Source organism: Ambystoma mexicanum, chromosome 10 (assembly GCF_040938575.1).
Source record: "Ambystoma mexicanum isolate Mex_15411 chromosome 10, UKY_AmexF1_1, whole genome shotgun sequence".
In the NCBI taxonomy this organism is placed as follows: domain Eukaryota; kingdom Metazoa; phylum Chordata; class Amphibia; order Caudata; family Ambystomatidae; genus Ambystoma; species Ambystoma mexicanum.
The window spans coordinates 726675803-726691288 of NC_090932.1; the positions used below are offsets into that span (position 1 = coordinate 726675803).

The 15486-nt window shown below is 47.3% G+C and overlaps 1 protein-coding gene across 38 annotated transcripts in view; it reads right to left on the minus strand.

Annotated features, from left to right (window-relative positions):
* LOC138491680 (von Willebrand factor A domain-containing protein 5A-like) overlaps positions 1-15486 on the minus strand; it is a 925839-nt gene that overhangs the window by 503165 nt on the left and 407188 nt on the right. For all 38 annotated transcript variants that reach the window (XM_069618327.1, XM_069618326.1, XM_069618336.1 and 35 more), the window contains one exon: positions 13831-14039. In XM_069618327.1, the coding sequence (XP_069474428.1) occupies positions 13831-14039 (209 nt within the window). The remainder of the gene's footprint in view (positions 1-13830; positions 14040-15486) is intronic.

The window sequence follows — 15486 nt, forward strand, 5'->3', positions numbered from 1 at the left end:
GGTTCGCGATGCCGTACTTCTCACCATGGCGGAATGGTACTTTCCGCCGTGCTTGATGGCGTTAGGTGCATGTCCGCTGGGGTCAGAATTCACGTACCGTTGCGCCATGGTGGTAATTGCGGTTTGGCATGGCGCGCGCGTGCGTACTTGGTGCAGTTAGCGTTGGCGTTCACTGCGGTGTCGCTAATGGCATCGTACTTTGCGGTGACGGGTCATAATCGCACCGAGCGCTATTCGATGGCGGTATTGCATTTCCGCCATCGTTTTTCCATTTCCGCCAGGGTCGTAATGAGGGCCATTGTGTTACAGTGCACCTACCCAGAGTAAACACAAATAGCCTCTCCTTACCCCTTCTATCAGTGGTGACTAGGTGTAGAATTTGGATAAAGCTGATCCTTTTCAACTGTATTATTGACTACTATGTGCCTCATTTAGCCTAAAGAGAACTTGTCCTTCATTATTAACTGTATTGATGGTTATTATGCCTTACTTAGGAAAGTAGAACTAGTCTACCCCTATCATATGTATGAGTGGTTACTATGTGCCTCATTTGTTATGCAATGTTATGCATTTTGTACTAGTGCCTTTTTGGCTCCCACTGCAGAATTCGAACCTAGGTGACCCCATGTTATGCATTTTTTACTAGTGCCTTTCTGGCACCCACTGCAGAATTCTAATCTAGGTGACCTCATGTTATGCATTCTGTACTAGTGCCTTTCTGGCTCCCATTGCTAATTACTACCCTACCACGTGTGGTATCTGCTTAGCCCCCACTGTATAACACCTGTCCTTTATGCATCCTACTCTACTAGAACAGCCAGACCTACGCTGCCACTTATGCTATTTGCTAATAGCCTTACACTGCATTATCCCTAACTAGCTCCACAGATACAATGTATATCCCTTTGCTTTACACTGCTTTACTTAGATCACTCCTCTATATTATCAGTCTGCACTATCCCACTATGCTACTAAACTCACTCCCACTTGTGCCAGCGCATAACTTACTTAAACTGATAGACATGATCACCTCACCCTGCACCATTCTACAGAGGAACCTCAAATTACGTGCTAGACTCCCAAGGATCTATGACCCTTTAACCAATTTAGTGCAAAGCAATGCCGCTATCAGTCCTCGCAACACAAGCCTCTCCCAGCACCCTCTCCATCTTAACAGCAGACTATTCCGAGAAACCATCCTTGCCGCAAAAGGCACTCCCAAAATTCAGCCAGCACTCAGTACAGTCTGGGACAAAGGGCGCTCTTATAAATGCACGATCTATGGTAACCCACGCAACAGATATAGCCGACCTATTACATAATGAAGATTTAGATTTCCTAGCTGTTACTGAATCCTGGCTCCACCCAGGAGCTGGCCCAGCAATTATGCTAGCCTTACCAGATGATTATACTCTACTAAGACTTGATCGTACCACGTCTCGAGGTGGAGGTCTCGCCATAATAGCTAAAACTAAACTAACAATGAAACTTTCTCCACCTCACAATTCAGGATCATGTGAATCCCTAACTGCTAAGCTAACCCTATCAAACACGCAGTCTGTATCTATTCACCTCTTATACCGACCCCCAGGCCCTTTAGGATCTTTTGAAGAGGACCTCACAAATATCATTTCAAATAATCTCAAGAACTCCTCCCATAGCATCCTATTAGGAGACTTTACCCTGGGTCTCAGTGACCCTTTAGATTCTAATGCCACGCTAATTAAGAACACTGTAGAGGAATTAGGCTTTACCCAGAAGATCACAGGTCCTACACACATCAAAGGTAGAACTCTTGATTGGTTAGCTGTGCACAACTGCCCAATCATGGCCTCATCTATAATACCACAGCCTTGGTCTGATCATTACTTGATCACATTCTCCTTAGAGACTATACCATTGCAACAGGACAGTATAGCTCCAGCTGTCCCGACAAGAAACAAAAGAAACATTACTCCTGAAAACCTTATCCCCTTGATCCTTCCCACTCTTAACGCCATTCCGAGCCACACAGATCCTTCCACTATGGTAGACCTGTACAATAAAATAATGCTATCATCCCTTGATGACATAGCACCACTGAAGTTGAGAAAGAGTAAACCTTGCAAACGTGTGAACACTTGGTTCTCTCCCCATCTCAAGGCTATCAGACAGGAGAAACGACGCTGCGAAAAAATCTGGAGATCAGATCCTTCAGAAAACAATAAGAAAAACCTGAGCAAACTAGCCTCCCAGTATAAAAAAGAAATCATCCTTGCTAAACAAACATCCTATAACCTTCGAATCTCTCAAGCCAAATCCAATACCAGAGAGCTCTTTGTAATTCTGAGAGGTAGAATCCCCGGTCCAGACGCCTGACTCCTGCCTTAAGGATAAAAACTGGTGCACAGGTATACAAAACGCTCTAGCTAACAAAATTACCTCACTGCAGACTAAGATCAGTATAAAAAAAGACTCCCTTCTCTCCACCTCCAAATCCAACAACACTAGCTTCACCCTGAAGCCCACCCAGCGCCAACTCCCCACTTTAACTTCCGTAAAGTATCCACTAAAGAGGTTGAAAAAGTCATTCTTACTCTCAAACCCTCCAATTGCCATGGGGACCTATGCCCTGCATAATTGATAAAAGATGCAGCTCGCGATCTTGCACCGTTTATTACCAAACTAATAAATGCATCCTTTACATTAGGCACCATACTTAATAACTTGAAACAATCTTGGGTCCTCCCACTCCTTAAAAAACCCAATCTAGATCCCTCCACCCCCACCAACTACCGTCCTATCACTACAGTGCCGTTCCTACTCAAAATCCTCGCTAAAATAGCGTACCAACAAATCCAACACTACCCTGAATATTAGCACCTCCTAGGAGTCTGACAGTCAGGCTTCAGACCCCAGCATGGAACTGAGACTGCATTCATAGATCTCAAGGCACAGATTGATGAGTTGAGAGATGAGGGCAAGACAGCACTGCTGCTGCTTCTTGATCTCTCGGCTGCATTTGATCTGGTCGACCATGAGATCCTCTGCAACCACCTACAATCAGCAGCCCACTTTTCCCAAGAAGCAACCGACTGGATCCAATCCTTTCTCAACAATCATACTATGCAAGTCTTTTCCCCTCCAGCAGCTGCTGACCCAACGCCCATCACCTGCGGCGTGCCTCAGGGCTCTTGTGTCTCCCCTACACTGTACAGCATCTTCACAAAGCCCCTTTTCGATGATCTAGATGGTCTGGGTATCACCTACACAAACTATGCTGATGATACTCAGATCCTCATCCCGTTGATGGGGGATTATGACAAGGATTTGGCCTTTGTAAATAGAGTGTACCTCATCATCCAGGCATGGATGGCCTCACACGGTCTATGCCTGAATGATGACAAAACAGAACTCCTCATCCTAGGCACCACACCTAACATTATCAAACTAGGCCAAAATTACTCTTCCTTTGTAATTGATAATAACAACATCACAGTAGCCAAGGAGGTCAAAACTCTCGGCTTCTATTTAGACTCCACACTTACTCTGAAAAAACAAGTTAATGCCATGGCATCTGCCACATCCTGTACATGCAAACTTATTAGAGCAGCCAAACCATTCCTTTCATCCAGTAACTGTATTACCCTAGCCAGCGCTTTGATCCTGTCCAAGCTGGACTATTGCAATGCTCTCTATGTAGGCAGCAACAAATACATCACAAACAAAATTCAAATCCTACAAAATAATGCTCTAAGAGCTGCCCTAAGCCTCCCGAAGAAAGCCCACATCTCAGAGACTAGAAGATCAGTCAATTGGCTTTCAACAAGACCAAATCTTCCTGAAATATGTCTCTCTGACCCACAAATGCCTCCACCAAGCGGCCCCTCAATATTTGATAACGAGATTCGCTAGACCGGCATCCTGCCGTCCCTCCAGAAAGGCCAACTCTAACCTCCTCCTAGTGCCAAGATTCAAATGCACCATGTCTGGAGGGAACAGCTTCCACGTTAAAGCAGCACAATTTTGGAACACCCTTCCACCTTCCCTCAGGGAAGACCTTCCATACCCACAATTCAGATCCAGATCCAACACCATCCTCTGGCTCAAGGAACATGATACTTAACTTCCTTCCTCACCGCGCTATACCATAAACGCTGCAAACTATGTATATCTACTGATCCCCTATGTTTAGACACATTATATAAACCTGTAAATATTGTATATCTTTGTAATCATAACTTGTTGTATTGGTTCTAATTGTTTTTGATGCTTCTAGCAATGTAACCTGAGCTGGATTCATCTACTGCACTCCCTGCAACATAAGCTTTACAATCCTCTTGTTGCCTCTGCGCCCTGCTACCCCTGGGTTAGGCGCGCAATACAAATATTAAACAGAAAAACTGCTGTTTTTTTCTCCTCTGGCCAGTTCGTCTCAGCGACCAGCTGATTAAACCTGGCCAGATAAGTCAACAAGGGGGTACTCCTCTGACAAAGGTTCAAGAATTCAAGATCTTTTGCCTGGGTTTTACAGCGGGTATCGAAGACACTGTTCATGGCTGTGATCAAAGCATCACAGTCATATAAAACATAGCTGTTAGTTTCCAGAAGGGGATAAGCCCAGGCCGCAGAGGTACCCCCAAGATAGGACAGAACAAAGGCTACTTTCATTGTAGAGTTTGGAAAGGAGGAAGGGCGACAGAGGAAGTGCAATTTGCATTGGTTTATAAAGGTACGGTACTGTTTGGGGTCTCTCGTGAACAGTTCGGGAGGGGCCAAAGGAAACTGGGTGGACATAAGGACTGTTGTAGGGTTTTGTCTTGGTAGAGGATAGCTAGAAACAAAGGCAGTTGCCCCAGGCGTCTCACCCACCTGAGCACGGAACTGGGCCAGACCCTGTAAGGAATCAATCCTGTGACATAGAGCATCGTGAGCTGTGGACATGTCTGTCTGGAGGTCAGCAACCATCTGCATCAGAGTGGCCAGAGTGTCAGATGTTTCCATGGCTTCTGATCCGGTTACTCACCGAACAAAGTTCTCCGGTAGAGATGACGAGTGAGTGAGGGATTCCTGATTAATCCGATTTCATTGAAGAGCCTGGGTTATTCCTTAACCCAAACCTCCTCACTTGAGGGAACTCTTTTCTATGATACACCCATCTGATGTGAAAACAGAACAGTCAGACGGGCAGATAAAATAAAAGAGCGGGGAGAACACACTGCCACAAACCCAGATTCAAAGGAAAAGAACAAAGTGGCCAATGTTGGGTAAAGAAAGATGATTCTGACTATTCTCTGTGTAATAATCAGTCACCTGTTATTATTCCGTAGAGCATTCTGAAACATGCTGGAAGGCGAGGATGTCATAACCCTGGTTCCTAGAGATAATAAGGTATGTATTACCTAACGAATACAAGGACTCTAGTACAGTATGGTTCGTAGACGATATTTAATCTCTTACCAGTTTCTACTGAGCAGAGCGAACACTTGTGGAGGAACTGTAGTAGGAGGAAATCCAGTGGGAAACAACAAGGATAAAATAATAGGAAGCAAAGTTAGCAGGGTTGCGGAGCCCGGGCGGCATGAGGGACGCGCTAGTTCCCGGGTGGTGCAAGGAAAGATGGTTGTGAGCGTCTTGTATGTGCACTAAATCCTGAATGCGTGAGGATCCCAACAATGGGCTGCAGAGGTATGCAAGGAAGTCCTGGAAGTGTGCCAGCGTAATAGCAGGCAGTTCGAAGCTGTTTGTTGTAAGAGAAGAATTCCGTGAGACAAGAGCCGGACTGTACTGGAGTTCATGAGGTAGGCGCAGTCTGCAATGCCGTAGCGCAGGTACAGGAGCCAGAGTAAAAGGAGGTCTGTGAGATGGGAACAAGCAGGCAACAGTGGATCAAACGGTTCAGGAGTCAGAAGCAGAGGAGGTCCGTGAGACGGGCAAAAGTTGGCAACGGCGGAGCAAAAGGTACAGGAGCCAGAAGCAAGGGGAGTCCGTGAAACAGTCACACGTCGGCAATGGCATAGCAAGGCAGTACAAAATCAGAAGCCAGAAGAAGTCTGATTATACAGGCAATGGTCGGGTAGGAAAACAGGAAAATCAGAACACGAATAATCACGAGGATAGTGATCTAACTGCAATCAGAAGCAGCGATCGCCGGGTTTGTAAGTCTTTTATGTGGACGCAGGGGGCGGTCGCTGCGGCAGCAACCGGCTGATCCGATCATGTGACACAGTAGAAGTGGCTGCTATGGTAACCGGTTTCCTGACACAAAGCGTTGCCGCAGTTTGTTTTCAAGGCAATTTCCAACAACAAAAGAATGGGTCAGCTAAAGCCTCCTACAAACGGATGTGTGATGTACACCCCCCTCCATTTGGGGTGGGGGGAGAGGGCCCCCAGAAATGGTGGGACAGGCCCCCCAATACATGGGGCAGTAAGGTTTGGGCACCCTGGTGGCAGATTGGCACACTAATGTACCCATCTGCGGCAAGCGAAGTTGGGTAAACAAAGAAAATAATACAAAATTGTAGGCTGCATTTTAGGGGGGGCTGAGGGACACCCTAAGTTGGCAGCGAATGATGTACTGCAAGGGGGGGTGGCCCTCACCCCCCCACCCCAAATGGAGGGCCCCACCTCATGCAACCCTCCCTTTTTGTAGGGAGGGTTGCATGAGTTGGGGCCCTCCATTTGGGGTGGAGGGGGTGAGTGCCACCCCACGTTACATTAGAACTTTTGCCGGCAATGTAGGGTGCCCCTCATCCCCCCCTAAAAAGCAGCCTACAATTTTGTATTATTTTCTTTGTTTACCCAACTTCGCTTGGCGCAGATGGGTACATTAGTGTGCCAATCTGCCCCCAGGGTGCCCAAACCCTACTGCCCCATGCATTGGGGGGCCTGTCCCACCATTTTTGGGGGGCCCTCGGGTGGGGTGTACCTCACGCAGCCGTTTGTAGGAGGCCCAGGGAGGCCTGCATGAGGTGCCCCTGCCACCCATTTGGGGTGAGGGGGGAGAGGGCCCCCAAAAATGGTGGGACAGGCCCCCCAGTGGGTGGGGCAGTAAGGTTTGGACACCCCGGGGCCAGATTGGCACACCAATGTGCCCCTCTGCACCAGGGCAAGTTTCGTAAACAAAGAAAAAAATGGAAAATGGTGGAATGCTTTTTAGGGGGGGCTGTGGGGCACCCAAAAGGGTCAGGGAAGTTTCTAATGGGATGGGGCATTGACCCCCTCCCCCCAGCCGCAATGGAGTGGGTGCCATGTCATGCAGCCCTCCCTGGGACCAGATATCTGCTCCTAGGAACGGGCGACTGATCCCAGGGAGGTGTGCAGGACAGCCCCCCCCCCATTATCTGCCCCTGGGGAGGGCTACATGAGATGAGCCGCCCCTCCAATTTGGCCATGTGTGGGTTCCCACGGGTGTCCTCTTTTGGAAAATGCATGGGGTTCCCTGTTTTCCTTGCTGGCTTCGACACCCTAGGCCCATATCTATATGTTGTGCCGGTCGGCAGAGCGTCTGAAATTCCGGTCTGAAAACAGACTTGGGGTTACTTGTGTTTTAGGCTTTCCCCTTGGCGCCCAGGTAGGTGCACCCACACATATGAGGTACCATTTTCATCGGGACACCTCTGGGAATGCGGGACGGTAGACCATGTGTTGTTGGCGTGTTTCGATGGGTGAGCCGAGCGAAATGTGCGGAAAATGCGTTTTCTTTTTCCCCCCACATTTCGGACTTTGCAGGGGTGTCTGGGTAATAAATTCTGGGGCGATTTGCGCAAATCATACCTCTGCGGATTCTTACGGGTGTCCTCTTTTCGGAAATGCATGGGGTTCCCTGTTTTCCTTGGTGGCTTGGACACCCGAGCACCATATCTGTATGTTGTGCTGGTCGGCAGAGCGTCTGAAATTCCGGTCTGAAAACAGACTTGGGGTTACTTGTGTTTTAGGCTTTCCCCTTGGCGGCCAGGTAGGTGCACCCACACATGTGAGGTACCGTTTTCATCGGGACATCTGTGGGAACGCAGGACGGTAGGCCATGTGTTGTTGGGGGTGTGTTTTCGATGGGTGAGCCGAGCGAAATGTGCGGAAAATGCGTTTTTTTTTCTCCCACATTTCAGACTTTGCGGGGGTGTCTGGGTAATAAATTCTGGGGCGATGTGCGCAAATCATACCTCTGCGGTTTCCCACGGGTGTCCTCTTTTCGGAAATGCATGGGGTTGCCTGTTTTCCTTGGTGGCTTGGACACCCGAGGCCCATATCTATATGGTATGCCGGTCGGCAGAGCGTCTGAAATTCAGGTCGGAATACAGACTTGGGGTTACTTGTGTTTTAGGCTTTCCCCTTGGTGCCCAGGTAGGTGCACCCACACATGTGAGGTACCGTTTTCATCGGTACACCTGTGGGAACGTGGAACGGTATGCCATGTGTTGTCTTTGTGTGGTTTTCATAACGTTTTGACCCATTTGCTGGTGCCCTTTGTCACACAACCCTTTCATTTCCCAAATGTGCCCTACATTTAGTCGCTGCTTTAGGCACCATACACTTTTGTAACCTGCACAAGTCACCTACCCTTGAAAAGGTCTGCATGTGCTCTTCCAAAAAATGTATGCTTGCCATTCCTCACCACATTGGTTTTCCCGATTTACACATGCTAAGTGCGTCTGTTCAGGCCGTGATCGTAAACTCCTGTTTACCATGGCTCAGTGTTTGGCTTGTGGTATTGCTTGTTTTGTAAAACACTACAAAAAATGTGTGCTTTCCTAACTGCAAGAGTCGGGGGAATGTAGCGGAGCATTGCTTTTCTCAAAATTCATAGAAGCCATTGCCGTACCAAGCCAACCATGTCCAACACATACCTTTTTTTCGGTCATTTTCCCGCTTTTGCCCAAATCTATGGCATTTTCCCCTACCTAGTGTTTGCCTGACCTACGGAAATCACCCCTTCCTAAACTTGGAATTTTGTCTACTTTTCAGAAATATATGCCTTTCCGTCCTCCAATTCGGCTTTCATACCCTTTTCTCCCATTCTGTCCATGCATGTCCAATTGGCAAAAATGGCCAAAATCGCCTACCTCTCACAAAACAGTTGATAACCACATCAAAATAATTTATTTCCGTTTCCACTCAACCTGTTCTTGAAAGCCAGGAAATTGGGGAATTCAGCACAGCAAACCATTTGTTCCTAGCTCTCACAAGGAAAAAACCACAGTCTTCTTTGTACATCATTTTATTGGCATTTTTTGAAAAAAAAACACATTTTCCCCCTTTTTGCTTATTTTCTCTCACCCCCTACAGCAACCTAGGATTCCTGGGTGGAGTTACGACCGCCTACATGTGAGGAAAAAAAGGAGCAAAATTTGGCAGAGATATCTCATGTAACAAAAAGGTTACGAGGCTTTGAATGGCCACATACCGAAATCGCCAAAAAAGGCCCTGGCACTAGGGGGAAATACCCATGGCAGTTAAAGTGTTAATGGTTCCAATCCCTGTCCCTGAGATAAGTGACACCTTGCCTCCTGACGTCATACACAGAGTGCCTTGTTCTACAGGAAGTTAAGGGGACAGGATGGAAAGGGATGGCCAAAGAAAAGAAAGCTGGAGGAGTCCTTCCTCAAGTCCACTTGTTCTCTCTGACTGCCCTAACTCCATCCCCCTTTCAAGCCTACAGCTTCAAAGGCTCTCTTGCGTGCAGTCCCCTAGTGTGAGGCAGGTCTTTGACTTGGAAGTGCCTCTTCGAAGCCACACTCTCAGGAGATCTCCTGGTGGGAGCTAACGGGCATGAATGGGAGGACTTATTCATCTTCCCAGAGAGTGAAAAGAGGCAGGCATCCTGACTTTTGTCTCATTCACTGCAGTGCAAACAGTCAGGCTGCCTGGAATCGACATAACCTCTTATAGCTGGTTTGAGCTTATAGGGTGGTGTAAAGGTACAGAAGTAATGCTTGGACACAATGGTGGCATGTTTCCGATATAGAATTCTATTATTAATAAGAGAGTTGGAAAAATGCCTCGCTACACCTAAAGCTAAGAGGGGTTTCCCCAGCTCAAATGAAACTAGTGAAATTGTCAGGAAGTCCAAAACTAAAAGGTCATGTCCAAAAACCTACTACTGCCTCTAACACTAAGGGCCTCGTTACGACCCTGGCGGTATGGTTTTAATGGCGCCGGTAAAGGTGCCGGCGCCGTTAAACCCATACCGCCTCATTACGAGGTTCCCTCGCAGGACCGCTCTGGACGTCTGGTCAAACCAGATGTCCTTTGCAGGTCCTGCGAGGGGACCAGCATGCTAACAACGGGCCCGTTACTAGCATCATCCCCATTCACATTGAGCCCTATGGGGGCTCGAATGGGAATGGGGATGGTTCGGGTCCAGGTTCCCTGAATGGGGAAATAACGGGCCCTCTTAGGTCGGAATGACCCGGTAATTCCCCATTCAGGGAACCCAGACCCGAGTTTGGAGGCAGCCATGCCCTTATTAAGGGCATGGCTGCCTCCAAACTCGTAATGAGGCCCTAAGAATATAAGATAACTGCAAGGATGGCCTCTTCAAAGTAACAAGAGTTTGTTGTGCTTTCAACCAAACGTTTCCAGTTTTAAAATCATGTTCCAAAATGCAAGATTTCAATGCTAGGATTGTGCTCCTTTGCCCTAAACTTGTTCTTACCTTAAGTCCCTTGGATAACTCAAGAGGAACTGTTTATTGACTTGACAGTTGCTGTATCCTACCAGCTTGGCCCGTCACCAAGCTTAGGATTTCTTTCTCTCAGTCCTAGGGTCCTTGACCCTCTTATCCTCAAATTCTCATGTGGGTGCGGGTCCCAGAATCACAATTAGTTCCCTGTCCTGCCAAGCACGTGTTCTCTCTCATAGTGCCTCTCTTCTTTCCAGGTCCCGACCCTCTTTGCCTTAAACTTTGGGTGCAAGTCCCAGACTGGCAAGGTTGCGTTGGATCCACTTGGTTCACTCTCCAGCCAAGTATACTCCTCTCTTTCATTTACTGCAGGGTCCCAAACCCTCTCTTCCCTCTAGGTCCCAGACCCTTTTGCTTTTAGGTGCATGTCCCAGACTCGTATGGTTGTATTGTATCTGTTTGGTTCACTCTGCTGCCAATTGTACAACTGTCTCTTATTTATTTCAGGGTCTCAGACCCTGTCTTTCATCAGAGTCCCAGATTCTCTGTCTCTTGCGTGCGGGTCCCAGACTTGCATCTCTGCATTGTATACACTTGGTTCAAAGCTCCCTATATGATTTGTTAACCCAAACCCACTCGCCCACATATTTTTGCAGTCAAAACGGCCTAAAGAAAATCGGCCAAATAGGCAGCGAGCAAATCTCTGCGAGCAAATTGGGTATTACCATCCTCCCTAGGTGCACCACCCCCAAGGGAACTATTGTACTGTGGATGCACTGCCCGGGCTCTATGAAAAAGTTCTCCCCCTACGAAAGAAGCAACGACATCCTCAGATTTGTCACAGTGGACATTGGTATGATCCTAATTTAATGTGGCTTTAATCATTTTGTTTTTATCAGTCTGAAATAAGCATGCCAGATTCTTCGTCTACCCTGCCACCAGACTGATAGATACATGGTTATGGTATTTTCACTCAGAGGTGTTGAAGTTAATGCAGCCTCTGCTTGCAGAAGCTTTGTGCTACTAAAGAAATCAAAAAGGGCACATGTGACCTTTCACCTGCACTGTGCCACTGGAGAGCAGGTGCTGCAGCTCTGCCAGGAGATTGGTGGAGCAGGGCACGTGTGGACACTATGCTTTTCTCATGATGATTTGTGGAAGGGGGTATGATTAGCAGACCACCCTTTTTGATGGATTACTAGCATCATTTTATCATTGACAAAAATCAAAAAAGCTATGGATTCTACAGCCTTGTCGGATAACAATCCTTCACAGTAGCAGATTTAAAGATCAAAGCTACACCTGGCCCACATCCCTCCTTTCTGTCCATTTTCAAGGTAGAATACTTATGTGGTAGAACCAGAGATGCTGTTTATGGCCAATCATGCATCCTTTTCAACCCTCTGCATGGTCTCCCATGGAGCAGCATTATAGAGGAGCAGGGGCAAAATGAGAGGAGTGAAAGAACTTAAATACAAACATTAACAAATACCAGGTTTGCTCGCCCCTCATCCCACAGCAACCCTAAAAAGGAGTAAAGGAAATAACTGCCAGAGAAAATTCTGTGTTCACCTGCCACTATTGCAAAAAACATGTGCTTATGTATTCAATAATCCCCTGCCATAATGTCAGAGTAGGAGGATGCAGCATTCAGAAAGAGAAATAGTTGCTAATGGCGTCCTATAGAAGATATACACTGCATAAGCTATGAATGAGATACGTACATGAATTGCTCCTTTAGCCACACATCTGTAACTGAATTGTGCTGCTCACACATCCCGCACATCTTGTCATGAACCACCGCCTGCGTGCATTCTGGACTTCGTGGTCCTTGACCCATAGAGGACTGAATTCCGTGATCCTTACAACATGACCGTTTGGTGCAGAATGCAGCAGGCAGTCTTTACGGGCTATGTTCGACATTCTACAAAGCAGACACACCCCCGTGGTTCTGCGCGTCTCAACGCTACCGCTCGGAGCAGTCTGACGTGTGTTGCCAAAGTTCACTCGAACTTCCATCCTAGTCCTGATTCCTTGAATCTACTTCCTCCTTTTCCTTTCCTCAAACTTACCTTACTATTCTTCCGGGATCCTCGCCTGCGCTCAAGTCACGGCGTTCCGTGCCTCCGAGCTCGGGCTTAATCTCCTTCCTGGTTCCTGGTACTGGACATCCAACCGCCTCCTGGAGTATGACCGCTATCCCACGCTGGAACCAGACGACCAGCAGTCGAGTCTCTACAAATCCCGGACCGTGCAAAAGAAATCTTCAAAGAAGGTCGCAAGCAAGGAAAGACCGGCGAGAAGGGGAGAGACTTGTGACACATCTCTTCCCCTGCTCTCCATTTCTCTCTCTCATTATGATCCTCCTTAATCCAAACCAGTAATACTTCATAACATGCTTTCTGCTTCCAAGAAATGCTATAGTTCTACAATGCCTCGATCGGACTACTTTATAGAGCCTCCGCCCTCACCGGATTTGTAATTTCTATGGCCATTCTGTAACTCTTAGAGGGCTATCTAGAAATGCTGTGCTGTGGACCCAACCTTGCTTACAGCCTACTGCAGAATAGCACTATAGTTTCTTCTCTCTCTACCTACATTAGTTTGCTGCTCCCCTCCCATCCGTGCCCCTCTTCCGAGTAGTCCTTAATCTGAAAGGGGGAGGTATGGGTATACACAATCACCCAGAAAACCTGCTTAGTACTCAAAAGTCCAGGTACTCACTCATTGATAGTATCACACATGCAGTGAGAAATGCTGGTGCAAGTCGGCCAGATATCTCACACGGATCATGGACGTGGCTGCCCAGACCTCTATTTGTGACCTCAAATTGCAGAGTATTTGAATTCGGGCAGGTTAACCCAGACTTCAATTCTTCAGAAGTTGAAAAAATATGGATATTTATGAAAACAGGAAAACCAACAACTGTATTTATTCCCCACCTGCCAAAAATAGAAGTGCTGTGTCTAAGGCAGTCATTTATTAGAAAAAAACTAATTAAAGCTCTGGGCACTTACTTTTAGTCCAGAAATTCCCTGAATTCATGGTGCTGCCCAAATCACTGCTCTGAATGACCATTGGCCACTCTCTTGTGGCCCACCCCAAAAGCTCAAGGTACAGGTTTTAATAAATCTGTAGCCACATTTTCATTTCTAACCTCTGGTCTCCACACACATCAGATCTAGCATGTTCTTGCACTCACACCATCAGTCTGCTCAGTCGCTACTTACCATATATTGGTACGTTCCTTTGAATCAGGGGTCCCTGGATCGGTTGGTTCAAGTCTTTGTTGATGGCAATGAACCCGGTGAGAGAGCAGATGACTCCAGATTGAAGGCTCAGCTCCAGCATCCTTTTCTTCACCTCTTCTTGGCCACTGTCGCTGCCCCTCTCCATGTCTCGAAGCACAGCCTTTGCAGCGAGGCGGTGAATGGTTAATCTGTTGTGAGAACAACAGAGGAGTTAGTGCTTGTTTGCTATGGGTGAACTGGGAATGTGTCCAACTGGAGACTGCTACTGAGACAGATTATTATCTGAATTTAGAATGTATCTAAAAGCAAAAGGATTTAGGGAATGTTACTTTAATGCTCTTCGGAGCAAAAGACACAGCCTCCATCCACTAGAACGCCAGTCATAAAGAGCACCATTGACAACGACAAAAAAAAAACACAACCAGCAGAGGAGGAGTCCACTGAAAGGGCCTCCTTACCAGGAAGACTTAAGATTAACCCATCCTCAACAGTAAAAACCTATCAACTAAATGTTGACTTGATTTTGTGGTACGTTAGCGCTAGTTACATTTCAGTTGCTTAAGCTTAGTAGTTATTGGCTTTGGGTCCAGAATCCACACTACCTAACACAGATGCCTACCTAACAGCAGCTCAGTAAGTATATCCTCTGCACAAGCAGCTTGTTCGTTTTGCAGTCTCTCTCTCTCTCGCCACCATGGCTCATATATTTAGTCCAGTCTCATTCTGACTATGAGGAAATGACAGATCTTAGCCAATCGCAACCCTCTCACTGTTTAGGCCCACAGTTTCAGACCATCAGCCCTAGTTCCAATCAAGAGGAGGTGGCATGTTACTATATTAGCCAGGCAGCCCAGCACAGTGTGGTGGCTGACAGGAGCTAACACTCTGGAGACTGCTGCAGAGGAGAGCTGGAGAAGTGGCAGCAGGAGAGAGGAGAAGGTGATCTCTACAGAAGGCAAGGAAGTGGTGAGAGTAAAAGGGGTGAAAAAGGATGGAAGGATGGAGTAATTAAAACCAGGAGTGGAGTGGAAGGTGGTAGTAGGAACAGAGGAAAGGGGGAGGAAGCAAAACCAGGAGTGGAAGGCTGTAGTAGGAACAGTGTAAAGGAGACAGGAATCAAAACCAGGGGATGAGTGGAAGGAGGTAGTACGAACAGGGGAAAGGAGGGAGGGAGTAAAACCAGGAATGAAGTGGCACAATGTGACAAGGGCAGAGGGAACAGAGGCGGAACTAAAACCTGAAGTGGAGTTGAAGAAAGAAGTAACATTCGAAGGCATGGTGGAGGCCGTACAACCCAAAGTGAAAAGGATGGTGGCGACAACAGGCCATGGTGGTAGCATGGAGACAGTGAAAGAGCAGCAGAAGAAGGGGGAAGGTGAGAGAAGCATGAGGACTATACAGCTTCAGATGAGAAGAGCGAAGCAGATTGCTAGGGGTTGACGAGGAATGGAAGAGAAAAAAGAAATCGTGAAAGAAAAATAATGGCCCTTTATTAAGGTAGTGAAAAGAGAGATGAATGGCCAGAAGCAAGTAGGTCAGCTAGAGGTAGGAGGTTCCATAAGGCCATGTCAGACCTAGGCAGGTCTAACAGGTGGGAAGAGGTTCTAGTAGTGGTCAGGGAGCCTAGTGACAGTT